Below are 26,225 nucleotides of genomic sequence, written 5' to 3'. Positions count from 1 at the left end.
GTGTGTGTGTGTGTGTGTGTGTGTGTGTGTGTGTGTGTGTGTGTGTGGACCCTTGAGAAGTTAATGATTATTATCTCTAGATTTGTCATGTAGTGATGTGATGTACTTGTCTTCATTCTGCAGGCACCCGGCATGCTAACCAGCGGCAAGTTCCACTAATGCTGATGATTAGGTAAAGCGGGCGCGTTTGTGTCGGTGCAATAATATCGAGAGGTCTTTCAGCTTCTAACTGTGTATCTGCTTCTGTCAACTTCCTCTCTGTGTCTGTTCCAGTCCCAGAATGGCCTCAGGAATGCAAGAGAAACAGTACACACCATCCCTGCTCAATTTCTTCGTTTACAACCCGTCATTTGGGCAAAGGGAAGGAGAGGTGAGGAGGATTCCCTAGATGACGATATGCTAAGCAGATGTTTTACTGAATCACTTCATTCTGGTAATAAGGAAAACATTTCGATGGTGTGAATTGCTAATTCAAGACGTGTTTTTTTTTTTTTTAGGAAGAGAAGAAGATCTTGTTTTACCACCCAAGTGATGTGGAGAAGAATGAGAAGATCAGAAATGTGGGCCTTTGTGAGGCCATTGTTCAGTTCACAAGGTAAAGAGTTCAGTTCTGTACTTGCAACAGAAGCCGAGTAAAGCTGGAGCAGCATTGTCCCAAACATTTTACAGAATAGGGAATAGCAGAATAGGGAAATGTTGCAGTAAGTGGTCAGACACACACTGATGCATATCTAATGTCTGTAAAAGCTCAAAACAAGGAGCTGATCCTCTTGTTTTGGGTGTGTCTCCTTTGTTTCCACGGTCATGTCTTCTACCTTTTTCAGGACTTTCTGTCCAACAAAACCAGCTAAATCCCTGCACACACAGAAGAACCGGCAGTTTTTCTTTGAGGCCGAGGACAATTTCTGGATAGTCATGGTATCTTAAAGGCTTACCTGTACATTATTTGTTCAGTATTCTCTGTTTGTCGAGAGACTTTGTTTAGCTAATCCATTTCTGTTTGAAATTCATTCCATAGGTGGTTCGAAACCCAATGATTGAGAAACCAAACAAAGATGGTAAACCTCCCACAGTAGAATATCAGGAAGAGGAAATACTTGTGAGTACTGAGAGACACTCGTCAACATCTGTATTTCTTTCATTGTATATCATCAGTTTGACGTTTTACTTAACGTGCCCTCTTGCCTCTGTAGGACACTGTTTATGGTGCAGTGGTACAGCAATGCTACAGTATGTACAAGGTGAGTTTTAGAATCTGTCTACGACTTTGTTCTTTTGCATTTTTCTCTTCTTCTAAAAGCTGTACCCAGACTACCAATGTAAGGCCTCTTGATAATGCCAAAAGAGTCATCTTGTAACAGCGATTACTCTCCTTGTGCTGCAGCTCTTCAACGGTACATTTGGCAGAGCAATGGAAGCCGGCGGAGTGGAGCTGCTGATTCAGAAGCTTGAAAAGTTCTTCTACCGGGTAAGAAGCTCATCCGTCCAAAAACGTCTTTTTTCTAAGTGGATGTTTTTTCTTTACATGCCTTGAATATGCTGACCTTGCTTTCGCAGCATGATTCATTTAAATGTATGTGCACATAGTTAATAATAATAATAATAATAATCACAAACTCTATTTGATTAGCACCTTTCATACAAGAAATTAAGAAGAAAATAATTATAATGTATTATTCTCTCTCTACATTAGCTGCCTTTGCCTCATGCAACATTCATTGCCGGAGCGACTCATCTCCGAGCATTAACGCTTATGTGAAAGTATAAAAGATTAATTTCTAATTAAGGAACACCCTTCTTAAGTTAACACAGGCTTCCCTCCTCACCATGTAACCCAAAGACGGAGAGAGAAAGAGAGGCTGTGGTGTGGGGTGTCAGAGGTTGAATGTCAGGATGATGCAAGCGTCTCCACAGAGCATCAGTCAGAGAGTTTCTTATTCCTCTGTCGTTGCTGCACTGTAAGCAAGCCCGTTATAGGTGGGTAACCTAACCCCTTTCTTCTTTCCTTCTCCTGTGTCTCTGGGTTGTCTCCCTGTTTTTTTTTGTTTTGTTTTCGGCGTGTTCGTGCACCTGCGTGCGTTTCCAGTATCTGCAGACTCTCCACTTGCAGTCCTGCGACTTGCTGGACGTATTCGGAGGCATCAGCTTCTTCCCACTGGACAAGATGACCTACCTGAAGATCCAGTCCTTCGTCAACAGAGTGGAGGAGAGCCTAAGCCTGATCAAATACACAGCCTTCCTGTACAACGACCAGCTTATCTGGTACAGACTGAACACTTGTTGAACCTGTGTGTGTCTGTGTATGTGCTTGTCCTTAAAATCCCCCCCTGGATGTGTTATTGTAGGGCACAAACTTGTACAACCCTGCACATATTTGCAACCACACCACAATGTAAAATCCCATCTTTGATATCTACAAACAGATCAGGGCATGCTGGATAAACAGAGGTGGCTTTAAACGCCACCTTTCAACCTCTTTTGGTTAATGTGCCACATGACACGTCGTTGCCTTTTTAATTGTACTGACGGCTGGGTGGGTGAGCGCGGGGGGATTACGTCATTCCTAATGAAATGGCTCGAGAGCAGCATGGTCTTTCATCGTGAACCGTCACTGGACAACCCGAGAGGAGCCGTTTAATTATTGTCCAAATTAAGCGGTGTCGCTCTGGAGTATTCATTAAAGTGTAATTACAGCCAGGAGACACTCGCCTCATGATGCATAACACAATTGACAGCACACACACACACACACACACACACACACACACACACAAAACATGTACACAGCCACACATTTTGTTGTGCGTTTTAGCGTGGTGTGTGGTATAATGCTGCTGCTGTTGTTGTTGGGTCTGCAGGAGCGGACTGGAACAAGATGATATGAGGATCCTGTACAAGTACCTGACCACCTCGCTGTTCCCCAGACACTCTGAACCGGAGGTGGGTGGGGGGGCAGATAAAGTGAATAGCTTAAGGAAGCGCGGGAGACAAATTGAGGACGAAAAGAAAGAAACAAAGGAGCAGAGGATGTTTTTATAGGACGGAGAGGCTCACTGTTATCTACCTGCTTTTATAAACCCCTTATAAAGCATATCTCTTATAGAAACATGACCATCTTGGCAATGATAGCGTGTGCCATCTAATATGCTTCTCCTTGATACAAGAACGTCATGTGATCAATACGGTTTTTAATATTTATGATCCAGACTGACATGAATATGAACTCTGAATGTCACTTTCAAAGCCATGGCGCTCATTTTCACTCGAACCCTCCCTTCACCTTCCTCCTCCTCTTCTATCTGTTGTCTTTTAGTTGGCTGGCAGGGACTCTCCTCTGAGGCCGGAGGTCGCAGGGAATCTGTTGCACTATGGGAGGTGAGTCGCTGGTCTGTATCTGCGAACACACACTTCCTCTGCAGAGGGTAGGATAAAAAAAGACGTGGATTCTCTTTAAATGTCTCTAGATGTGTGCAGTGGAATAATGTTATGTAAGCGCATCAAAAAGCATTATGTATGTGTTGGCATGAGCGTTCACATACGCTTTGGTGTCTGTGTGCCAGCATCGTCTGGTTTTGAAACACTGACAGTAATACGGTTTCCTTTTAGTCAACCAAATGATCTAAGGACGACGCTCCCTTGGCTAACACTTGTTTAAGCAAAAGAGCAGGACTACCGCCGCTTCAGGGTGAAAATCCACATTTGTTCAGTTGCAGTACACATATGTAACAAGGGAGAGATGGCTCAGGTGTTTGCTGTCTGACAACTTGCATCTGCATAATGCCTGAAATCACTAGTTTCTGAAGGTGAAGTGAAGACGCTGCAGTAGTCCAAGTCTGACTCCTGGTGCCCTGTCACGGGATAGGAAACACAGATTTGAATGCTCTAACTGGATGACACACCAGATTATAAAGAGGATTTGATGAGGACCAGAAAAAAACAGTTACAACTAGTAACTAGCCGTAAAGTAAGATTTAAAAGATCCACGCAGGCAAAGCTACACAGGAGAGGTTAGTGTTAAGTGGCATACTTGGAATCCCGTGCATCAACAGCACAACAATGGATTCCTTGTTCCGTGAGGGGTCAGCGGCTTCTGGTCCCTTTTTAGCCTTGTATTATCGTGAGTCTCTCAGATATCAGCTTTGACTTTCACAGCCGATCTTTGGATATTAACCCAGCCACTCTCCCCTCCGTCCTCTCCAGGTTTCTGACAGGACCTACTAATCTCAAAGATCCAGAGGCCAAATTCCGATTTCCTAAAATATTTGTCAGCACAGAGGACGGCTATGAGGAGCTGCATCTGATTGTGTATAAGGTAAGGAAGAGTAAATGTGATCAGGAGGTTTTTTTAATGTATTAAAGTAGAAGGGAAGTTCTTTTTTATAATCTGTGATTTATATTCCACTGCTCTATCAAACAATATGGATTTTTTTTAAGGATTAGACGGCTACATTTTTAAAATGATGAAGTACGTCCCACATTAATGCCATTTCTAACCTGTGTGACCTTGATTCCAGGCGATGAGCGCTGCAGCTTGTTTCATGATCAGTGGTAAGTGTACACTGTCACCCACCTGCTGTTCTGACAGGAAATGATGCAGTTAACATTCACTTCCTCTCTCCTGGTTGATGTCTAAAAACAAAGTCCTTGTATTTTTGGTGTTTTTTTTACTATGTAGGCCATTTTACTGCTCATTTAAAGCTAAAATATGATTATTTTCTTTCAGCTCATGTCCCATAATGCCTGACTTTCTTCTCTCCTCCCTCTCTCTCCAGCCTCTGTGGAGCTGACGAGGGACTTCTGCGAACAGCTGGACGGCTTGGTGGGCCCTCAGCTTACTCTGCTGGCATCTGACATATGTGAACAGTTCACAGTCAACCGCAGGATATCGGGGTCAGTTAAGAATCCACCACTCTCCTAATTAACAATTTACCAGCGTCTGAAAAGGCCTTTTGTCTTTGAGGATACGGTCCGTCTTTTAACAGTTCTTGATTTAAATTGGTTTACGTCATTTACATCATTGACGACACAAGACAAGCTTTTAAAGCTTGAATTGATTACAGGAGCATCAATCAATTAATCATTTTAGCGCTACGTCATATATACAGGCGAAAACTGCTTCCAGAATGTATCGGTATCATCTTGATCATTGAAAACATTTATCGCCGTCATCAAAAGTGTAGTGTTGCAATTTATTACATTAGCCATGTTGTTTGTCGTCGGTCTACAGTCAACCTTTTGCATTGAGTCTGCCTAGCTGGCCGCTTAGAGGAGACTCTGATATCACTTGATATTGTCGGGGCAGTACTCAGAGGTAATTCAAGCAGCAGAGCTTTAAAGACCGGGATCCTGGCCCACTCTCCTTTAACCCCAGCAGTTAGATTCGTCCTTGTCTGTAATCCAAGACCGGGCTCCCTGACCCGGGCAATTTGATGGGCTCCATTTTTAAATCACCTTAGTGAAAAATCCACTGAATAAATAATGCCGTCCTAAATTCCTCCGCCGTCATTGAGGTCTGTGTCCCGATTTGGCCCGGTGTAACTGTAAATAATCAGAGGCATCATGTATAAGAATCTGTTGTACGTCCTGTTTGAATAATTACCAACACTTCTCCAGCGATGCAATCACAGTACCGTTTGTGTGGTAATAACCGTGTCCTCAGCTCAATTTGACGTGGGTGGAGTAGGCTTAACTTAAAAGCACAACTTGCCTTTTATTGGATGTTGTCATCCAAAGTGGTTTGGCTTATTGTATCATTGGGTCAAATAACTTTTAAAGGATTGTGTGGGCCCAGAAGTGGCCGAAGGCGCTTATTTTTTTTAACATTTTGTGTCCATTCAGGCCAGAGAAGGAGCCCCAGTTTAAATTCATCTACTTCAACCACATGAACCTGGCGGAGAAGAGCACCATCCACATGAGGAAGACAGCCAGCGTTTGCCTCACGTCTGTTCACCCAGACCTCATGAAGATCCTGGGAGACATCAACTGTGACTTCGCCAGGTACAGCAGAGAACATTGGCTTTGTTAAACTGTTTCATCTTGAGCGAATGCGTCCAGACATTTGTTTAAAAATGTTACAGTGACTGTCCACAAATCACCATCATCCTCATCATCCTCCAAGCAGAAACCCAATAGTAGGACTGAAACTCTCTTCAGCTCTGAACGTCACCTGTGCAGAGTTTTTCAGATTTCACAAACTCGGGAAAGAAAAAAAAACACTACAAACTCTCTCCAGGGTATATCAGCAACATCTATGTCATTTTACATGTGACGCTCCTGGTGTCTTCTTCAACTCACTCCGTTTTGAAGCGGTCATGAGACTGTAGTCATGTGAGAATTCTGAGGGACAGTGGCATCGACAATCACAGCATTCATACCAGTATCATACCATACCAGTAATCACTTCCTCTTTTAGTGCAGATGTTGTGTAGCTGCTGCTTGTCACCACACGCAAAACATGATCACAGTGCTATTTGTGTCATTAAATATCGAAATGTAAGTCATTTTGTGTGTTTCCAATAAGAAATTACACTTTCTAGTATTTTAACTTAGAACATGGGTGTCATTTCTGACGCACACCATAAGAAATGTTAAATTATATGACTTGGTTTTAATGGAATGTTGTGGTCTGTGTTTTTGCAGTTGCCCTCAAATACAAAGAACCTGCCATAACTGTGGTAGTTGCGTTTTATTTGATGGTGCTTTGTTATTTCTTTATCTTGCTCCCAGGGTTGACGAGGACGAAGAAATCATCGTAAAGGCAATGACAGACTACTGGGTAGTCGGCAAGAAGTCGGACCAGAGAGAACTGTACGTGATCCTGAATCAGAAGAACGCCAACCTGATCGAAGTAAACGGTATGTCTCCACCGCCTGGCGATGAGTAAATCTGTGTCATTACCGTCCACCACTATAGACAACCTGCCTTGATGCTTAATCTCTTCTTCACCCTTCACGCCCTTTGTCTTTTCTCCTCCACAGAGGAGGTTAAGAGGCTTTGTGCGACGCAGTTCAACAACATCTTCTTTTTGGACTGATGGAGCCGTCAGACGGAGACCGTTTTACCACACTAAACACTGTCAGCGTTACAGGGTATCATGACAGCATCAGCGTAATGCAATAATTGCATTGTAAAATTAAAAAAAAATTTCAAAGCTTTGTAACCAGGTTTGTTTTTAATTTAACCTATAAAATTGTAATTTTCTCATGTAATTAAATGTAAATCCAGATTTTTACTGTACATTTACTTTATTTTCTTTGTACATACTTGTAGGGTTTTGTTGGCTGTTAATTTGGATATCTTTCAAAACAAAATGTTTTTTTGTTTTTTTGAATGAACACATCATGACAATGTTTAAAATTAATTTATAAACCAACATGCACAGAACAGTTTACTCCAGGTTCCTTTGATGATCAGTCATAGTTTTAAAATAAGATGTCATCATGTCAAAAGTATTGTGGTTTGCAAACAACTGTGCTATCTTTAAATAAATTAAGGAGTAATTTTACTATGTGTAAGATAGTTGTTTTTTGGCTGAAGACGCTCAAAAAGTAAAACCGTTAGGCAGCCTTTTAAACAGCAACATCAGAAATCATTTATTGAACAGTTGGACAGCTTCCATTTACTTACACAACATTTGTAAGGCTGCTTTTATTGTGGGATTCTTTTGAAGTGCTTTTATATCAATAATTTCTGCATCTAAAACAGGCAAAGAATCAGAACCGTTTATTGCCAATGTATGTAACATACAAGGAATTTGTCATGGCAGGTGGTGCATAACATTAGACAATCAACAACAATCAACAGTGCAAGGGATAGAAACATATTAAAATGTACAATAGAATTGAAAAGAATATAAAATAAAGTGCACAACAAACATAACAGAACTGTAAACAAGTGTAATGTAAAAGTGACAAGTATATTTAAATATGAAGGGATGTGCAGGGGAGTAGTAGGGAGCTAAGGAAATTGTCCTGGGGATGACAGTCAGTGGGGGACCCGGGCTCTGTTAATGAGCCCGACTGCGGACGGGAAGAAGCTGTTCGTGTGGCGGGAGGTCTTGGTCCTGATGGACCTCAGCCTCCTACCAGATGGAAGGGGCACAAACAGTTTTTGTCCAGGGTGAGAGGGGTCGGCTACAATCCTTCTTGCTCGCTTCAGGGTTCGTGAAGCGAACAAGTCTTGGAGGGACGGCAGGTTGCAGCCAATCACCCTCTCGGCAGAGCGAATGATGCGCTGCAGCCTGCCCTTGTCCTTGGCGGTGGCTGCAGCGTACCAGACCGTGATGGAGGAGCAGAGGATGGACTCAATGATGGCTCTGTAGAATTGCAGGTTGAATTTCTTCAGCTGCCTCAGGAAGTACATCCTCTGCTGAGCCTTTTTAGTGATGGAGCTGATGTTCAGCTCCCACTTGAGGTCCTGGGTTATGATGGAGCATAACCCAGACTGCACCAGGTCACCAGAAGGTCAGTCTCCCACCTGTAGGCGGACTCATCCCCACCAGAGATGAGTTCAATGAGGGTGGTGTCATCCGCAAACATAAGATCTAAGATCTAACCAAAGAACTAACTTGAAGATTTACCTAAAATGTTTAAAACTTGGCATTGGAACATATTAACTGTTTCCGGGCCCCGATTGAATACTTTGTGGGAGCCCAGTATTCTGAGATACAGACAGAATGAAACTCTTTAATTGTCTCTTCACACTCCAGACCAATGGATGTCATCAACTCCTAAAATGGTTACCACAAAATAAAATGTATCTCAAGAAGAAGAAGAAAAATAACCAATCAGTGATCACCAACCCAGTCGATTTGCAGCCAATCAGCGTCACCGTTGCTGAAATTCAAAAAGTCCCCCGCCATGATTGTTGTGTATTTCAGGCTGGACCAGGACTCGTTACTCTTTTTACTGGACGGCCAGTAGAGGAAGTTCGTTTTTATAAGTGTTTTTTTCGGGGGGAGAGAACAAGGTAAGATATATGTATAATTATATATTATCTATGAAGACAGTTAAGCTTGCTTTGTCGCTGCTTAACAAGGTAACGTTAGCTTAGTTCGACGCTTGCTCTGGCTTCATAAAGAGTCGGTTCGGTGGTGAGCTTGACGGGAACGTTAGTTGAGTCCCTTTAGCTAACTTTGTTAGGTAACGTGTTAACGTTACGCTTCGCACTAATTCAACGTATTGCGGTGTTCACTGACATTGTCGTTAACGACGGCTAACTTTAATCACGCGGGCTTTGAGAAGTATTAATCTCACGTCTGGTTTTGAACCACTGCTTTAAGCTAACGCTAGGTAGCTAACGTCATGTTGTTGTGTAACGTTACATTGTCAGGTAAAGGGTTTTTTCATAAACACAAAAGGTTACAACGCATTTTCTATCTTCGTGTAATGGCGTTTACTTTTGGTTGATTTAACGTCAGTGGCTTTTTTAAAAACTTTAATTCAGTAACGTTATCCTAACGTAAGGTAAACTGATGTACAACGTGGGTTAAGGACGTACCAGTGTCACGTTGTAGTTGAGGTATTTAGCTTTACGTTAATGATGCTATTCTTGAGAGGGTTGGCTTGATTCAGGTAAATCCTGATGGGCATGACTTGCCATCATCTTTGTGTGTTAACTTAAATTGTAACTCAATTGAGATAATGTATGATAATAGATACTGACTTTAACCCTTACTTTTGTTTTGTTTTTTTATGGTCTAATTTCTATGCAGTTGAGTTGTTATAGCTGACCACAGTTCAAAACAGACATTCTCTGATTCCTCTTATTTTGTTAAATTTTCAGTTCATAATGTTTTGCCAGATGGCATAACTACTAGCACATCAAATATGATTTACCTCTAATTACTATGCCAATAATGCACCATCTTCTGCCCCTCTCCTCTTTACTCCAGATACCTGAGTGAAAATGGATTCTCAGTTTGCTCACCTGCGCCAGCGGGACACCAGTGTGTCGATGCTGAGGGTGAAAATGTCCCGCAGGAGGTCTCGGTCCCAGAAGGAAAACCGAGAACGGGTCGTAAACACCCGCAGGCAGCTGGCCGAGCTCCCAGAGCTGGAAATGTCTTCCCTGGATGCCTCAATTGCTACGGCCAGCATGTCAACCATTCAGGAGAAGACATTGAACAATGCCAAATCTGCTCAAAGTACGTCTGCACTTTACATCGAAACTACAACTCAAACCTAATAACATGTTGACAATAAGGCACCCACAGCAATAACCTTCCATTTTCTTCACAGACGTGGCTGTAGAAGAGAGGTTGAAACAGCTTGGGCGCTGGAAAGAGCGCAAGGCTCTGGAGAAAGAGAAGGAAAAGAGGGAAAGGGAGCGTAAAGGGGTGTTCAAGACCGGCATGTATCATCCGAAAGACACCCTTAACATTCCCTCACTGCCTGGAGTCCCAGCTGCCTCAACCAGAGCAAAGGAGGTGAGGGAGGACTCCTCAATAGACTAGTTTACACCATTTACTGTAAATATCTGCCCCACTACTCTTATTAGATACAATGACATGAACTATAACAGAGGCATGGCATTTATAATCATGAATGACTCCAAATGGTCAACATGTAATCTTTTGCTTGTTTTTCAGACCAAAGCAAACACGGCGTCATCCCAGAGTTCCAGAGTCACTCGTTCTATGAAGCAGCAGCAGCAAGTTGAGAGGGTAATGCTGAGAAAGATACTGTTCTCATTATGTTCTTATATTAACTTCCATAAAAATAAAATCTAATATGCACTTGTTGCTTTTCTTTTGACAAAATGTCTACAGCCTCTGAAGATGCAGGTTCCAAATGCTGCGGGGAAAAAAGGTAAATAAATCTAATGTCCCTTTTTATTTTAAACGGAGCACACCGTCTTCTGTGACCTGGTGTATTTTAGATCTGACCTGTTACCCCTCCTACAGCTCAACCTGCTGTGGACCGATCCACCAGGAGCCGGGTCGCTGCGCCTGCTATTTCCAAGATTAAAGTTTCTGCAGGTGAGTAATAAGAATTAAAAAAAATCCCCACACAGCTGAGACCAGCTATACTGTTGGTTTGACCCTATCGTGTTCCCTTATTTGCATCTCAATCCGTGTCTCTGTGTCATGCCATCCTACTTAAGTGGAGCCTGTCGTCCGAGCTTTGAGGACCAGAGTGGCCAACAGGCCTCCCGTTACAGCGGCTCCTGTGGTGAAAGACAACCCGATGGGTAAGTCTGCAGATACGCGCTGTGCCAGGGCCGCAGTTTAAACAGTTTTTGCTATCGTTTGACAAAACCACTCTTAATATTCCTGAAATTCCTCTCCTTACCCTCAGATGTAAGAAACACAAGAAGCAGAGCGTTCGTCAACCACGTGGCCCCCTTTTCATACAGAGAAAACAACTGTAACGGTAAATCATTAAATGTTGATAAAGAGCCATCCAATTTAAGATGCTGTTGATCAGTTTTACTTTTCCCATGTGACTAATTGCTTTTAACATCTTCCACCATTTTATGTGCGTCTCTCCTTTTTGAATACGCAGCAGCTTCCAACAGCACTGATGAGCCTGTCGTGGCCATGGTGAGCATTTCTTTGAGTTTTACACACGATGTGTTAAAGCTGCGACTACATTTTTACCAGTAAAACGTAACTTAGTTTGCTGTTTTTGTGTTGTGTAGAAGACTGAGATGCTGGAGCCAGAGGAAACACCTTGTCCCCCCAGCCCGGCACCCTGCTCTGAAGAGACAAACATGGCGGTGGACCAAACTCCGACCGACTCTGTCCCTGTTGTGGATCCCGTTGAAGCGTCGTCCTCTTTATCTTCTTTTGCTCCACAAGGTTTTATATTCCAAGCTCCCACTGGCTTGTCCTCCTTCAAGTTCGAGCCTCTCACCCCTCGCTCAGCAGACGCCTTCCTCACACCGAGGTCTGTCTGTTTTCAGTTTGTAGTTTTTATTCAGATATTTAAAACACCGTAAATATGAAAGGACAAGGTACCGGAGATTTTTGTGTGTGCCCTCCATCATTTCTATGGTTTAAAACGTGGAGTTGTTTCCTATCTCAATGCCATGCTGTTGCTCTTCCTACCCAGCCCCAGCTTCAGTATTCCAGAGGTCCCCGCTTTCAACATTGAGCCTCAGGCTGAGCCAAGTGAACCCTCTCCCCCAAAATCCCCTCGCCGCTCTCCTCCCCACACAGCTCCCACAATGGCCCCTCCCACTCCAGGCAGCCCCCTGGAATCCAAGCACGACGTACAATACTTCAGGTGACATCCCTTTTTTTTTTTTTTTTTAAGTATTCCTAGTCATCTATTGTTCAGATTTTCCAATTACTTTTCACAATCATCATTTTTACAATAGTCTCTTTTTTGTGTGTTCTTCAGATCTGTAATTGCCAATGAGACAGATGGACTGATGACTCTGTGTGTCCAATGGGAGTCTAAAGTGGATGATGAGTCCATCCCAGAAGAGAGTGAGTGTGTCATGCTGACTGTTTTGTGGTGTCCCTAATTGGAAGAAATGACCTTATTCCCTAACTGAACAGTTGTAATTCACTGTCTTTTCACTCATGTCTGTTCAGTGAGAGACCAGATGCGTACAGCTGTGGGCCAAGCGAGGCTGTTGATGAAGGAGCGCTTTAAACAGTTCGGCGGTCTGGTGGACGACTGCGAGCTGGGCCGGGGGGAGAAGATCACCACCTGCACTGACCTGCGGGGATTCTGGGACATGGTGTATTACCAGGTGAGTGTCCTCAAGAGAGGGACAACACACTGTTTCAGACGCATAAGGAGAAAGATTATATTTGCTTTGTGCCATTTTTCAGGTCGAGGATGTCCACAAGAAGTTTGAAGCTCTTAAAGAAGCAGAGAGCCGAGGCTGGGTGGAGGAGCACAAGCCACCGCCACGACAGAAGAAAGTGGTGAAGGTGACAACTGTTTCTGAATATGTTTTTGTTTTCAAATAGGTTTGTTTGCTCTGTTTAGGAGCAAAAAGTGTCATGACATTGATGTAAAGGCTTGATGCCCGTACTGTGCTTTTGACAGAAACCACCGGCTGCACCTGCCAAGCCAACGGGAACTAAAGCGGCGGCCAAGTCTCGCCTGGCTGCTGTGAAAGCGGCCATGAAAGCCAAACAGCAGGCAGAGAAGGCAGCGAAAGATGCTGGCAGTAATGACAACCCCAGCATGAACTCTGAGGAACCGCAGTCCCAAGCCGAGCCCCAACCGACGGTGGTCTTTGACGGAGGCTTCTTCCAGGTGGAGAGCCCAGCCAGACCATCGGGTGAGAGAAAAATAGCTAAACAGTCTTGCTTTTCATGTCATTCGTCATAGTTTGCTTGTGTACTTGTCCCTGCTGGACTAACGATCATGTCGTCATATCGTCGTGTCTGTAGGTTCGGTGAGGAGACCCAGCTGTCTGATTGCTGCCGTGCTGCCTCAGGCCTCTCCGTGCTCCAACTACCTCACCCCTAGAAGAGTCACTCGGCGATCCCTTGCACTGGCACAGACCCCCCTTCACACCATCACCTCTCCCGCTCAGCCCGTCCACACTCTTGCCCTCGACCAAACCCCAGCACAAGCACCGAAGTCTCGACGTGGCACTCCGCAGTCATCCCAGAACAGAAAGGACACTGTAAACGTCTCCCTTTGTTTCTCACAAGTGCTTTCAGACGACACCCAGCCTGAGGGAAGTCCTGCGCACCAAGAAATGGTCGCCACGCAGGCAAACGCTGCTTCTGAATTGAGCAAGCCCGCAACCGTGCATTCAATTCCATTCATTAATGTCGTCGAGGAGCAAGGCGAACCAGCTGAAGCCGTCGACCTCCCTCGCTCTCCATGCAAAATAACTCCAACTGTGCCCCAGTCCCCTGAGCCCTCATCATCCCTGAGTTTCACGTTGTCACCCTGTGTGACTCCCAGCCAGCCTCCCATCTCCTCCCCTCCTGCTGTGCAGGGTCTTCTGGAGGCCCACGGGTCTGTGTGTCTTACACCAGACATCTCTGTTGTTCAGGTAAACACATCTTCAGGCTTCACTAAATGTATTTATTAAGATGAATATCGGCCTCATAAGATGCCCTTTGTTGAAATATATGATCCAAACTTCTTTTTTTTTTTTTCTTTTTTTTTTGCTATGCAATAAACAAGTTATTTTCTCTTTATTTCAGGAAATTCCTGGGTTGGACTTTGAGCGTTACCTCCAGCCGTCACAGAGATGCAGCCTGTCACCGTGGGAGGTTTTGTCCCCCGTGGTGGTGGATGTAGAGATGGAGAGTCCTAGCGCTCAGACAGAGGACCTGCTTACTCTGCAAGAACCAGGTATGATTGATGCCTATGGGTCCTGTGCATGCACACACACAGTGTACACCTGTGTTTTATACCATAACAACACTAATTTATACTAAAACTGCAGCAGACAGGATTTTTTTTTTTTTTTTTTTGTTGAAATGTGTTTGAAGATATCAAAACTAGGATTAAATTGAGTAGTTGTTCTCTGAGTGCCACTGATGTTTTTCTTTAACTGTCAATCCTCAAATATCAGACCTTCATGCTGCAACTTTCAGAGAAACTGTTGTGATTGCCTGGTTACAAGGCAATACCTCACTGGGCTTTATTCTGGCTTGTTTTAAATTGCACTACTTCCTTCACTCACTGTCATGCTCACTTCTCACTGTCACCACAGCACATCCAGCGGTGCGTTCAGCTTTGAATCTTCAGTCACCACAGGTTAAAGTTTTTCTTTTTTTCTTTTCTTTTTTTTTTAAATCCACATTGGACTTAATTATCACTTCTATATCTTTATTTCAGCCTCATCATTGCTGACTAGTCTTACTGTATTGTTCTTTGTGCGTTTCTCAGTCCCAGACAGCCGAGTCTGCCATGCTCCTCTACACCCCGGAGCTGAAGGACCGGATACGCCAGTCTGTCTGGCCAAGTGACCTCATGGTCTTCACACCTCCGCTCTGATATGTAGCCTAGAGATTGTCTTGTGCTTTTAGTTTTTGCATATATTAACTACTTTTTTTTACTCTGATTGGAAAAGAAAAATCTTTGAGTGATTCTGACTTTTATATGGAAAATAGTATTGTTATACAATTAAAGTTATATTTACAACAAAGTATTGAACAATAGTCTTCATTTACATCCAAGCACAAATCGGCAGTACATTCAATGTTTTTATCAGTCACTGTATTTAAAGCCATTGGTTTGTTTTTGGACTCTGTGGATAGACCGGGTACAGAAAAGCCTGCTGCATCGGGTTTGTCTGCTGCATCTCGTGTCATTCATCAGCCTCCTGATGCCCTCCCTCTACCTGTAACACAGTACAACACTGAGCTTTACACATGTCTTTGGCACAATAACATGAGTAAAGGAGCAGTAGAGTGATTTTTGTTGGAGACGGTCCACATCCAAGAGGCAGAGATGATACTGGAATGGAAGCTCCGGGGAGGAAAGTGATCGGATGCCATCTAGTGGCTGCATTAAAGCAACTCATGAAACTGATCGGGTCAAACACACCGGACTATTTCTACACACACAAATCTACAATACATACAGTAAAGAAATCTAATAAAATAAAAGTTGGTTCAATAAGATTGTAATTTTGATTGTAGAATGCTGCTGTTGAACCTGGTTAAATCTTGAGAAATTGTACAATGATTACAACATATTCTCTGGGAGTTGCTAGCAATGTGCTACCTGTCTCTCTGCCAGAGCAGTAAGTCTCTGGGCCTCTTGACGGCGGTCCTCCTCCATGTTTCTGGACACCAACTGGTTATGTTCCAAAGCCGGGAAGAAGAAGTGGTTGAAGAATTGATGGATCGTCTGGTTCCAGAGCTCCACTTTAGTTCCTCTGGTTAGCATGCCTTTTTCGTCACGTCTTTGCTCTAGAGGAAACATGACGCATGATGTATTCTACATAGTCACTGCAATGAATTTAATGTCCTGTCACTTTCTGAACATAGCATGTAGAAATGTATACTTCAACATTATTTAGAATAGTGAGAAAATTAATAAAACAAACCTGCAGACTGAGGTTTCTCAGTGACTTCAGTCTTGACATCCTGTTGACTCAGCACGTCCTGAGCAGTGGATAAATCTGCTGTATCACTTGACTTCCCTGTCTATAATAAGACGCAAATACAATTATGTTTTTTAACACTAAAGCAAAGTCTTATAGCCCAGCTCCCAGCATATTTCATTAATATCAACAGAAGACCAAATTACTGATATCACTACTGGATATTTAGATTTATCTTTTCACATAATGGTGGATGTGATTTTTGATACAGATACTCGTAACTCATGTCAAATCATTGCATAGGTGAGGCCCTAAGTGTGAGTTTATTTTTTTCCACATGATAGATTGCCCGTTGCAACCAACCTCCACTGACGTGGAACTGGAGATTTCAGCAGTGATGGGGGAATTCACTGGAGCGGCCACCTGGATAGAATGAAACTGTATAAAGTCATTCTTTTGTTTGTTTCCTCTCGTGCAGGATTCCCAGCTTTACTGGGAATTCCAACAACTAAATCCCAGTAATACCGGAACAAGTACAGTCTTCACATCCAGTAAGTAAGGGGAGCAGAGGTCAAGAGAGGCTTGAAAAAGGATCTGACCGACTGGGAAGGGCTGTTTGTAATCTGTTTGTAAATCACCTCAGGTACATCCCTCATGGCCTCAGCGTCGGGGCTGGATGCTGACTGGCCCTCCTCCAGGCCTTCAGAAACCCGCTGACACTTCACCTCAGCAGAGCCCAGAAGTACCTCGAAAAACTCCAGGAATGTAATCTGAAGCGGGACAACAACAAACGTGATACAGAGAGGGATAGGAAGACACACAACAAAGGGTAAGTAGATGAATGTCAACTTCAGGCCGACCTCCAGATCCAGACAGGCGGACAGGTTGCCGGGGTCACGGCTTTCTGCAGTGATGACCTGCAGTAATCTCGCTGTGGTCAGGTTAGTGTCCAGCAGATGGAGATCCTGGCAGAGGTTACAATAGACTAATCACCACTGTGTCTAAATGAATGTACCGAATGCTGGTTTTATAATGTAGATTTAATTATTTAATCTAGTAACTCAAAATCAAACAGCATAAACTGCATCCATTTCTTAAGTTAAGAAATATTATTTTTTAAGAAGAAGCTAATTTCATGGTAATCTTCATGTTACAGTCTGTGGCACCTTGAACATCCACAGCAGCTGGTGGTAGGTCATGGTCTGGTCATCTCCTGGGGTTACATTGACTTTGCAGTAAGCCTGGTAAACTTCCCAGCACTTCTTTGAGTAGCTCATAGCCACCACGGCACAGTCTGGCTGCCTGAACAGGAAGCCTGGAACACAGCTGCAGTTAATGGACTATTACTGCATAATATAGCGCTAAAACTATACCTAAAAACTGATAATGACGGACAGAAACATTTTTTTCCTCACTCGACTTATGCCGCAATAAATCAGTTTGCTCTGTCAATTAATACGTGAATGCACATGAGCCTTTAATATTATACTGTTAGCACCTTTTACGTTCTTAGAATTAGGAAGGATGTTGTCCGTCATCAGTTTAGAAAAGCAGGCTGCCAGAAGGTTGTTTTGTGACCTGTGAAAAAAGAAGATGTTTCTCTGCTCATACTTAGTTACCAAAGGATAAAAAGTTAATATTTAAAATTGTGTCCTTGTGTTATTTCTTGCTGGGGTAGTTATTATATGTCCCCATGTTGCCTTTTGAGTGAAAAGCTAATTTACAGTTTGAGCAACAGCTGTACTCTTAAGCTAAATGCTAATGTCAGCATGTCAACATGCTCACAATGACCAAATACCATGGTCACCATCTTAGTTTAGCATGTTAGAACATTTGTTAATTAGCACAAAACACAAAGTACAGGTGAGTCTGATGGGAATGTCATTAGTTTTGCAGGTATTTAGTCCTGAACCAAAGTACTGGACTAATTAATTCTGTTAGAAGTCATTCCTTACACCACGTCCTTATGGTAGATGTGGTAGGCCACAATCACTAGACAGCTGAGGAGCCTATGCAGAAGAATGGAAGTGAAAGGAGAGTGGACTTCTGCTGGCGTAGCATCCTCTGAGACACAAAGTAAATACATTAAGCACTCAAATACTGTAACCATGAAGCTATCAATGTCCTGCCATGTATATGTAAGGTGGATTAAGTATGTGGGAGAGATTGTGAGTGCCTCTCACCTCTGATGAAATGGTCCATCTGCATCAGAGTGATGCCGTGATGGTGGATGTTACAGTCTTTGAGCAGGCGCCAGAACTGCAGGCTGGACAGCAGGAAGGTGTTATCTGGGGAGTGGGCATGGCCAAGTCTGCTGTAGAAACTATAGACAGACCTCAGCGCTGCCACGTGCCTCAGCACCACAAACTCCACCTGTTTATCCGTGAGCCAGAGTATCAGGGCAGGAAGTGGGGAAAAGACAAAAATGTTGACGCTGTTGCAGTGTGAAGCGGGGACCGGACCTGTTTGAGCTCACTGCCGCGCTTTCTCTCTGGGATTTTCTCCAGAAGACGTTCAATGTTCAGAGGCATGTCTGTCCTTAAGATGGACGAACCTGTAACCAGACGCAACACTGTTTATTATCACCTCGATGGCAGGCTGAACCCTTTGAATGCACTGTAGGCGACTTACCAGGCAGAGCAGTGGGAGCGTTGTTACCGTTCAGGATGTGTGCCATCATCTGGTCGTCCACAAACTCCCCTTCAACAACATGCCCATCCTCAAAAGTGAATTTTGCCTGTGAAGCCATATAGTACAGTAACTTTTACACATTCTTGTAACTATATACATGATGCCATCATCTTCTGCTCTTTTTCACCCTGAATTTAACTGAATTTAGGGACAAATGTGTATTGACTGTGAGAGGCGATTCTGTATTATTGATCAACCTTGCCATGTTTTTCATCCCTTCTCCATTCTTCTTCATAGATCGCACCACTAGCGTAGTATAAGGTTCCCGGCCCGTGCCTCTGACCCTGAACGAAATCCCCTGTGTACCGATTGCTCTGGGAATACTGAGATCCATCCGCTCGCCTCATGACCCACACATGTGTGCCTCGTCCATGCTGCCAGAGAAGAGGGCAAAAAAACATAAACAGGTTTGCGTTTTTAAGCAGCTATTGTCCTTGAATTTGTGCAATATGGATACGTTGGTGTCAGTGGCGTGCGCTCATACTTGGACTCCATTCTGCCACATCCCAACATACTGCTGTCCCAGTTTCAGCCACCTCATCGTGCCCTCTCCATGTCTCAGGTTGTTCTTCCACTCACCGGAGTAAATGTTTCCAGAGGGGTAGCTGTTGAGACACCGGTGTCACCTTTGGGCAGTTCAAATACCACTCAGGCTACAGAATAGATTATGTACTCCATACGTACCGTCTTACTCCCCATCCCTCTCTGGTGTTCCTCACCCAATCTCCTTTGTACCAAGAGGTCCTATCCTGGTTATAATACACTGCACCCTAACACAAAGAGAACCAATTACACACAAAATGTATAGGGACTACACCATATATGAATTGGTGGATCATACCTTGCCGTGCCTCTTGGCCTGATCCCACTGCCCTGTGTAGGACACACCATGCCATGTGTAAGTTCCAGTCCCATGTCGTATACCGTTGTACACTTCCCCTTTATAGGAGCTGCCATCTGGCCAGGTGTAGGTGCCCTTGCCCATGGGCATGTTGCACACAAATTCTCCCTGATGGATTAGATATTAAAAAACCCTGTCAATATTTGATTTTGTATGTATACAGGACGCATGTTTAGGATGTTTTGTTAACATGGGCTGTTGTTAAGCACTTTGCTTTAGAAACACCCAATAAGATTTAAGTTCATTGCAGCTATCATAATGTATACCTCATATTTCAATCCGTCTGCTCCTGTGAAGACACCACGTCCGTCCATAAGTCCCTTGGAAAACATCCCCTTCACAAGAACAAAGAAGTGACTAGTTTTATTTACCCTTATGGAAATAAGACACACAGTCATGGTGTATTTTCAGAATATATTTGAAAGTGCATTTTAAGGCATGTAAAATTGACAACATGCATGCGTTTGAAGAAATGTTAGAAATGTATTTGCAACGGTTTAAAATATCTCAAATTTATTTTAATAACTTGTTAGGTTCATACACATTTTAAATGTATGTAAATGGAAATTAACTTACTAAATGCTCAGCACTCGGCTTAAATATGCATTTAATGTATTGTTGAATATATTGTCTTAGTACCTCGTAACTATGACCTCCTTCAAAACTAGCCACCCCTTCTCCATGAAGCTGGTCTTCACAGGTCTTCCCTTCATATCTGTCAATGAGACACCATGCAGGTTGTATGTAGCTAAACGTGACGCTTCAGGTCACATGACACTCATCATTGACGTTATGAGGGATGATTTACCTCTGTACGATTAAATTTAAAAATGTAGGGTATTCATGAATGTCGTCATTGTCGGGCTGCTCATCCTGCAGGTCTGTTTGTTTCTGTCCCACGTCCCACAAACAGCTCGCTAACTTCCCTTTCTCTCTTTCCTCCGCTGTATGAGGCAGCTCTGCGTTTCCGCGCGTTTTCTCGTTTTCCTGCTTATTGGTTTTTATTGTAGTCTTCTTTTCTTCTTTCCCAGTTTCCATTTTTGCTCCGTCTGTTTCTCTCTTGTGCCTCTCCATGGTAACGGCAAAGCACCCTCACAACTACGGCAACCTCTATCGGTCAAAAAGGGTAATACCGTGACACCCGCATCTATTACTAACAGAGTACCACTCATTTAACAATATAGATAACAGAGTGACATATCAGGTTTATTTACCCTATTCATTGGGTGTTAAAATATAAAAAAAAAATATAAAATTTTATGATGCAAAAATAATAATCGAGCATAACAGATATTAAAAACATACCAAACAGTCAATAACAAGCATTTCAACCACACACAAATACAGTATCTATGATTTGGACCCTTCTGTTAATGCAACACTCCAGTTATATTAAGCACATGTAAAGTGAGATTCTCCCAACGTGGTCAGTCTTGTGAGATGAGGTCCAGGTTGGCGAGGTGTCTCATGGTGGGCCTGCCGTGAGGACAGTTCCATGGATGGTCAATCTCCCCCATGTGGACCAGGAGCTTCTTCATCTCACCAACACTCAGAGCAGTGCCAATCATCACCTGGAGATGGATGTCAACAAAACAATAGATAATGTGTCCGGAAAATAGTAACGCTATGAAACTACATATCACAAATACACCTGACACTACTTCCAATACTTGAAGTTTTAAATATGTGGGTTTTATATATATTTGATCTTCCATGCAGCCATTTCTTTCCAGTGCAGTGCTACACTGTTCAAAAGTTTCTTGAGATATGCACATGTCTACTTTTTTCTTTCAAATTAACAATATCATTGCAATGGCAATTTAATTAACAGCACGCACTAAATTCATAAGTCTCTGTTACATTACAACACCATAACTCCAATACTTGTCTAAAGTGTCTTGTTTATCATCAGTATGAACTCACAGATTTTCGACAAGATCGGGAGGCAAACATCTGCCTGACGCGAGACGGTCGACACATGACCCCTGGGCTGTCACTCAACATGAAGATCAGCTCTTCGATGTCGGCTGGGCCAAATGTCCAGTTTTTACTGGTGGGCAGAGATACCAGCTTAACCCTCTCCATCACCTGAGCTGCAGTCACAAAAGAAAAAACAAAACAAAGTGGGAACGAATGGTTTTGAACTTGAGATAAAATCACGATTAATCACTCGTATTTATAACAGTTAAATGTTCATACCGTCCTCGTCGACAAGAAATTCAAAGCCATTCTTTCTGAAAATCTCAATGTTCTCCATGAGGACGTTTTCACTGACAGCGGTGAGGTGAAGCTTCTGAGGGCTGCAAAACAACAACAGATCAGTAAAGTGGTCATTAATCAACACAAAGCAAACTCCGTCAACTGAGTCAGATTCTCACACGATGAGTTTCTGTCCTTGGAGCACGGTGTGCTGCTGCAGCATCTCAAAGTTGTATTTCTCATCTGTGGCATGTTGGTCAATCATGAAGATGTCAGAGTTGAGTTTGGTGATAATGAAGCCCAGGTTGAACTGGCCGATGATCTCCATCTCTTTGAACATGTCTTTACTGTGGGGATAGAAGACATTTTATTTTTTACTGCCATGGAAAGAACACTTTAATATTGGCAAATTCAGCAGTAGTTATTGATGGGAGTAAAATCCCACCTGATCTCTTTCTTGAGCTCATCCTCCGCGCTCTGGTTTTCTCCGGGGTTGATTTTGGCCCTGAAGCGTCGATAGAGCAGATCCTCCCCGGCCCTCTGTTTCTGCAGGTCCTGTAGCCTCCTCACCTTCCCCGCCAGCTCTTGTAAAGAGAACTGGAGGGGCACCGTCCTCTTCTGTAGGCACACCGGAGCATCCACCGTCGGGGAGGATCTCGAAGAAGTGTCGGACTTGTGTTCAGCTGGGAAACGCGGCTTCTCTGTCCTGGCCCTCTTGGCATCTGGGCTCGCAGCACGGTCCTTATTGGAAGTGCACGGCTCGGTCTGTACCTCCGGGTGCTCAGGAGCAGTGTGACTAGTCTCCGGCGTTTCTTCCAACGCTTCTTTTTTTACGCCGTCAGTCGGTTCAGGGGAACAGACCTCCAGGCCGGAACACTGAATATCTGGTGTTGCCACCGTGGCGTCACGATCCGACAAGGCGCTGTCTTTTTCAGAGTCCGTACCGCTGCATGACATCCTTCCGTACCTGAACCCATCGAGCACCGACTCTCCCACAGGGGGGCGTTTAGCTAGATCGCCTACGGGTTTCAAAGGCGATGTTACAGGAGGTTTGACGGCGTCCTTAAAAAAAGACTGCAGTGTTTTCTGCGTTGGGCCACTGTTGGCAGCTTTTGCCACACTTGACTTGTCCCCAGAATTGGAGCTGTGATGACTTGAAAAAGCAGCTTTTAGGCCGGCCAACTTTGAGCTCCGAGATACTGGTTCCATGTCCTCTCCGGGTTCTGGCATGTTCTCATTAGACGGGACGACAGGACAGATTTCGGACGCAGACTTTGTGTCTAGAGACAAGTGACAGACAAACAGTCAAAGTAAAAGCACTGGAAAATCTCTCAATTATATTACTTTCAACATAAACATCTTTTATATGCAGGTTAAATGTCTGTTCTTACTGGTTCTGGGTATGAGTGTATAGTTCAGGCTGATCTTATTGACTCCAGCCTCATACATGTTGATGAGAGATGTCTTTAGAATCGCCAGCAAGAGTTTCTCCTCCTGAAGGAAGATCTGTCGTTTGTCCGGGGTTACGTTCACGTCCACACACTCTGAAACAACGTCACAGAAACGCTCAGGTGGGACAGAAAGCCAGCAGTAGGTTTCAGAAATAACTTTTCAGCGATTTTCTTACCAGAGGCAACAGCTATGTTCAAGGCGACAAATGGATATTGATGTCTGTTGTACATGTGGTACACTTCATTCACAAGTTTGGTCACCTGCAAATTGGGGAAAAAAGTTGTAATAATAGAGAACATGTCTTTGTAGGAGAGGTTATAATGTTTTGATCAATAAAAACTTAAAGTGGCCTTATATCTGCTCACAACTAGATAATAGTGTGTTCAAAACCATTTTAAATGTTGGTATGCTGCTTATAGATGATGAAATGTGGAGACTTAAACTTGAATTACCTTCAGAGGATCACAAGGCCGGTTGTTAATGAAAAAGAACTGCCTGTCAGTGGCACTTCTCCCAACACCGTGGTCTCCCCGTGACACGAACCCCGCCATGCTGCCAAAACAGAGTTCTCAATTAGAGAAACGGCCTTTTTTATTTGCAGAGAAGGGAAGAGAAAACTTACTGTACATGCAATGGTGTCACTCACCAAAAAAGCTGCTTCGGTAGATCTGCATCTTTGAGTCCATATTCTTCAATAACATTTTCTGCAGGAGACACTTGCTGAAAAGGTATAAGACTCTGCAGCTGCAGAACACACAAGAAAAAATGAAATATTGAGCCAATCAAATAAGGTTTGAAGAACTGAAGAACTACACTGTTCCTGTAAGGGATCGGGAAATTCTTCAACTCTTCGATTTTGGCGTTAATACCAGTTACACTCATTAAATAAACTCAACAATGAACATGAAGATAGAAGTTGTATTTAGTTCTAAGCAGCGTCTGAAAGAGCAGTAATGTGGTCAAACTGACGCGTTCTGCAGATTGCAAATAAACAGCGTAGTCAAGAAAAGTGTGAAACCGATGTTCCAACCTGTTTTGGTCCAAATATGGCCCCTATGTTGTCTCTCATACTCTGGCTGCCACTGGTGCTGAGGACTGTGCTGCGCTTTCCCTGCCCATTTTGGTTGGAGCAGGTAATGCGCACTCCTGTAGAGATGACACAGTAGGACTGCAGCACATGTATCATTTTGGCATACTCCTGAAAGAAAACAGAACAATGAAATATTGGGGATTATAGATGGATGACATAAGCAATTAATTAGCCACTGATTGGCTCTAAACTATTAAATTCAAAGATACAAAATGAAAAATGTTATATTGTGTTCTCTCGCTGTTTCTGTTTTTACAGTGTTACATTTCTGCAGACTATTTTCATGTGTAAATGTGTGTGATTTGTGGTCCCATAGGCTAAAGTATGCAAAAACATAGGAGTGATCCTTAAACGACTGACCTTCTTTATGTTGCGTTGGAACTCCTTGTGTCGAACAGCCAGGGTGTAGAAGAGCTGCTGCAGGCTGACTGTGGTGCCTTGCTGCCGGGGATGGGGAGACCGCTGCACTAGGTGGCCTTTGTGGTCAAACACCAGCTTGGTCCCCACCTGGCTGGACTCGTGGCATGTCACCACACTCAGGCCACTGAAGCAAGGGGGTCGGAGGGAATATTTAGATGACGAGGATGAACAGGTTGTACGTGCCAATAGAATGCGGGCGTTTAAGTGTTTTACCTCAGAGCACATAAAGAGCTGAGGGCCTCTCCTCTGAAGCCAAATGTCTCCACACGGATGAGATCAGAGAAATCCCTCAGCTTTGACGTGTGATGCTTCAATGCTGCGGAACAGGACGAGGTTTTTACTTAACCATAAAGATTAGGCAGACTTTAACTAACACGGACGGGATAAACAACACCGACACTTACTCAGTCCTTCAAAGTTGGCCTCTTCTACCCCTTTGCCATTGTCCGACACTTCCACTAGTTCAGCTCCACACTCTTTCAGCCTGACATCTGGGACATGCAACAGAAACATGATATTTTCTGATTCAATATCTCTTATTGTACTGGACTGTGAAAGATGGACACCATGTAATTTTGACACAGACAGCATTCACAAATGTAGCTTCCTGCTGAGTGATAGGTGGGCAATCGAAAGCTCCAGAACCACGTGTCAGCTTTTCAAAAGAGACAGATAAAAGACTGTACGATATGGCATGCATCAATCCTTACCAACGTTAGTAGCCCCTGCATCAATGCTGTTTTCCACCAGCTCTTTGACTGCAGTGGCCAAAGTCAGTACCACCTGTCCTGAGCAGATTTGATGCACTGAGTGCTTGTCAATGGCCTTGATGGCTCCTGCAGGTTCAGAGCTGCTGAGAAGAAACCCAGTGCTCAGTGACAATGATGCATAGCCTAGAGATGTATCCTGCTGCAACAGATTTATACATGAACTTCATTTATAACTTACCAAGTATCGGACATCTTCAAGGACTGAAAAGCTTCAGGAAGAATTCATTCAAATTATGAAATGTGACTTAATCTGAAACAGAGAAAGGGAAGAGACGCAAACTAAAATGTTAGCATTAACGCAAATGTAGCTGGTTTGTTTTCATTAACTGGTCAAATGTGTGCAAAAGCTTCACGACAGCAGATTGTAAACACAAGAGTAGTTGTACCGCGCGCACTGCACAGAGTGTCACGAGCGTCACTCGTGCGCAAAACTGCGCAGGTTGACTATTAAAACCAATAAGATAAAAAGGTTGAGTGTGTAAAACAGCAACTTCCCAAATATATGAATGATAACTGTATCAAAAATGATATATCTCTGTACATGAATACCTTTGATCAAAACCGTTGCCTCACACTTTGTAGGATTTCATCACCTAACCTAGCTCTAACCCACCGGAATCTGACCTAGCAAGATGTTAGGGAGCGTCTGCATTTACCTCATATTGCAAAAAACGAATAAATCACTTTATTGTTGCCGAAGTGTTCTCAGTAGTTTGAAGCTGTA

The 26,225-nt window shown here is 43.5% G+C and overlaps 4 protein-coding genes across 9 annotated transcripts in view; 2 read left to right on the top strand and 2 right to left on the bottom strand.

Moving 5' to 3' along the window:
- Positions 1–7,504, top strand: part of ccz1 (CCZ1 vacuolar protein trafficking and biogenesis associated) — an 8,511-nt gene extending 1,007 nt beyond the window's left edge. Inside the window, exons 2-17 of the mRNA XM_031844249.1 lie at positions 124–172; positions 274–370; positions 498–595; positions 825–918; positions 1,019–1,099; positions 1,194–1,241; positions 1,385–1,468; positions 2,087–2,262; positions 2,859–2,940; positions 3,314–3,375; positions 4,201–4,312; positions 4,515–4,548; positions 4,773–4,890; positions 5,839–5,997; positions 6,727–6,854; positions 6,978–7,504. Of these exons, the coding sequence (XP_031700109.1) occupies positions 159–172; positions 274–370; positions 498–595; positions 825–918; positions 1,019–1,099; positions 1,194–1,241; positions 1,385–1,468; positions 2,087–2,262; positions 2,859–2,940; positions 3,314–3,375; positions 4,201–4,312; positions 4,515–4,548; positions 4,773–4,890; positions 5,839–5,997; positions 6,727–6,854; positions 6,978–7,033 (1,443 nt within the window). The 5' untranslated portion in view covers positions 124–158 and the 3' untranslated portion in view covers positions 7,034–7,504. The remainder of the gene's footprint in view (positions 1–123; positions 173–273; positions 371–497; positions 596–824; positions 919–1,018; positions 1,100–1,193; positions 1,242–1,384; positions 1,469–2,086; positions 2,263–2,858; positions 2,941–3,313; positions 3,376–4,200; positions 4,313–4,514; positions 4,549–4,772; positions 4,891–5,838; positions 5,998–6,726; positions 6,855–6,977) is intronic.
- Positions 7,505–8,860: 1,356 nt separating this feature from the next.
- On the top strand, positions 8,861–15,075 carry dlgap5 (discs, large (Drosophila) homolog-associated protein 5). 3 transcript variants are annotated; one of them, XM_031843907.1, is made up of 19 exons: positions 8,861–8,967; positions 9,893–10,144; positions 10,239–10,426; positions 10,589–10,663; positions 10,769–10,808; positions 10,904–10,978; positions 11,104–11,190; positions 11,298–11,372; positions 11,508–11,542; positions 11,641–11,888; positions 12,054–12,227; positions 12,345–12,433; positions 12,542–12,702; positions 12,785–12,886; positions 13,005–13,242; positions 13,355–13,971; positions 14,126–14,276; positions 14,641–14,684; positions 14,817–15,075. In XM_031843907.1, exons 2-19 carry the CDS (start codon positions 9,907–9,909, stop codon positions 14,922–14,924), a joined length of 2,745 nt encoding a protein of 914 aa, XP_031699767.1. In that variant the 5' UTR covers positions 8,861–8,967; positions 9,893–9,906; the 3' UTR covers positions 14,925–15,075. The 3 variants fall into 3 exon arrangements, with proteins under 3 accessions (XP_031699767.1, XP_031699766.1, XP_031699768.1); XM_031843906.1 differs by having other exon boundaries at positions 11,505–11,542; XM_031843908.1 differs by lacking the exon at positions 14,641–14,684 and having other exon boundaries at positions 11,505–11,542.
- rsph10b (radial spoke head 10 homolog B) lies at positions 14,805–20,653 on the bottom strand. Of its 3 annotated transcripts, XM_031843912.1 has the most exons (18): positions 20,379–20,653; positions 20,210–20,285; positions 19,837–19,905; positions 19,511–19,678; positions 19,354–19,439; positions 19,154–19,274; positions 18,867–19,043; positions 18,610–18,715; positions 18,441–18,532; positions 18,162–18,351; positions 17,934–18,042; positions 17,477–17,556; positions 17,145–17,293; positions 16,839–16,943; positions 16,617–16,748; positions 15,982–16,081; positions 15,657–15,844; positions 14,805–15,270 (listed from the first exon to the last, which is right to left on the bottom strand). In XM_031843912.1, exons 1-18 carry the CDS (start codon positions 20,642–20,644, stop codon positions 15,238–15,240), a joined length of 2,247 nt encoding a protein of 748 aa, XP_031699772.1. In that variant the 5' UTR covers positions 20,645–20,653; the 3' UTR covers positions 14,805–15,237. The 3 variants fall into 3 exon arrangements, with proteins under 3 accessions (XP_031699772.1, XP_031699771.1, XP_031699774.1); XM_031843911.1 differs by having other exon boundaries at positions 16,617–16,943; XM_031843914.1 differs by lacking the exon at positions 20,210–20,285 and having other exon boundaries at positions 16,617–16,943; positions 20,379–20,440.
- Positions 20,654–20,696: 43 nt separating this feature from the next.
- Positions 20,697–26,091, bottom strand: pms2 (PMS1 homolog 2, mismatch repair system component). Of its 2 annotated transcripts, XM_031843909.1 has the most exons (16): positions 26,051–26,091; positions 25,680–25,751; positions 25,442–25,584; positions 25,136–25,222; positions 24,945–25,047; positions 24,672–24,855; positions 24,252–24,419; positions 23,868–23,965; positions 23,674–23,773; positions 23,397–23,481; positions 23,161–23,313; positions 22,215–23,049; positions 21,949–22,116; positions 21,770–21,870; positions 21,494–21,663; positions 20,697–21,141 (listed from the first exon to the last, which is right to left on the bottom strand). In XM_031843909.1, exons 2-16 carry the CDS (start codon positions 25,691–25,693, stop codon positions 20,998–21,000), a joined length of 2,553 nt encoding a protein of 850 aa, XP_031699769.1. In that variant the 5' UTR covers positions 25,694–25,751; positions 26,051–26,091; the 3' UTR covers positions 20,697–20,997. The 2 variants fall into 2 exon arrangements, with proteins under 2 accessions (XP_031699769.1, XP_031699770.1); XM_031843910.1 differs by lacking the exon at positions 26,051–26,091 and having other exon boundaries at positions 25,442–25,581; positions 25,680–25,881.
- Between the last annotated feature and the right edge of the window lie 134 nt (positions 26,092–26,225).

This window comes from Anarrhichthys ocellatus, unplaced genomic scaffold, assembly GCF_004355925.1.
Source record: "Anarrhichthys ocellatus isolate YVR2014 unplaced genomic scaffold, GSC_Weel_1.0 scaffold4, whole genome shotgun sequence".
Taxonomy (NCBI): Eukaryota; Metazoa; Chordata; class Actinopteri; order Perciformes; family Anarhichadidae; genus Anarrhichthys; species Anarrhichthys ocellatus.
The sequence above is the reverse complement of the archived record's forward strand: the minus strand, read 5'-3'. Positions and strand labels throughout refer to the sequence as shown.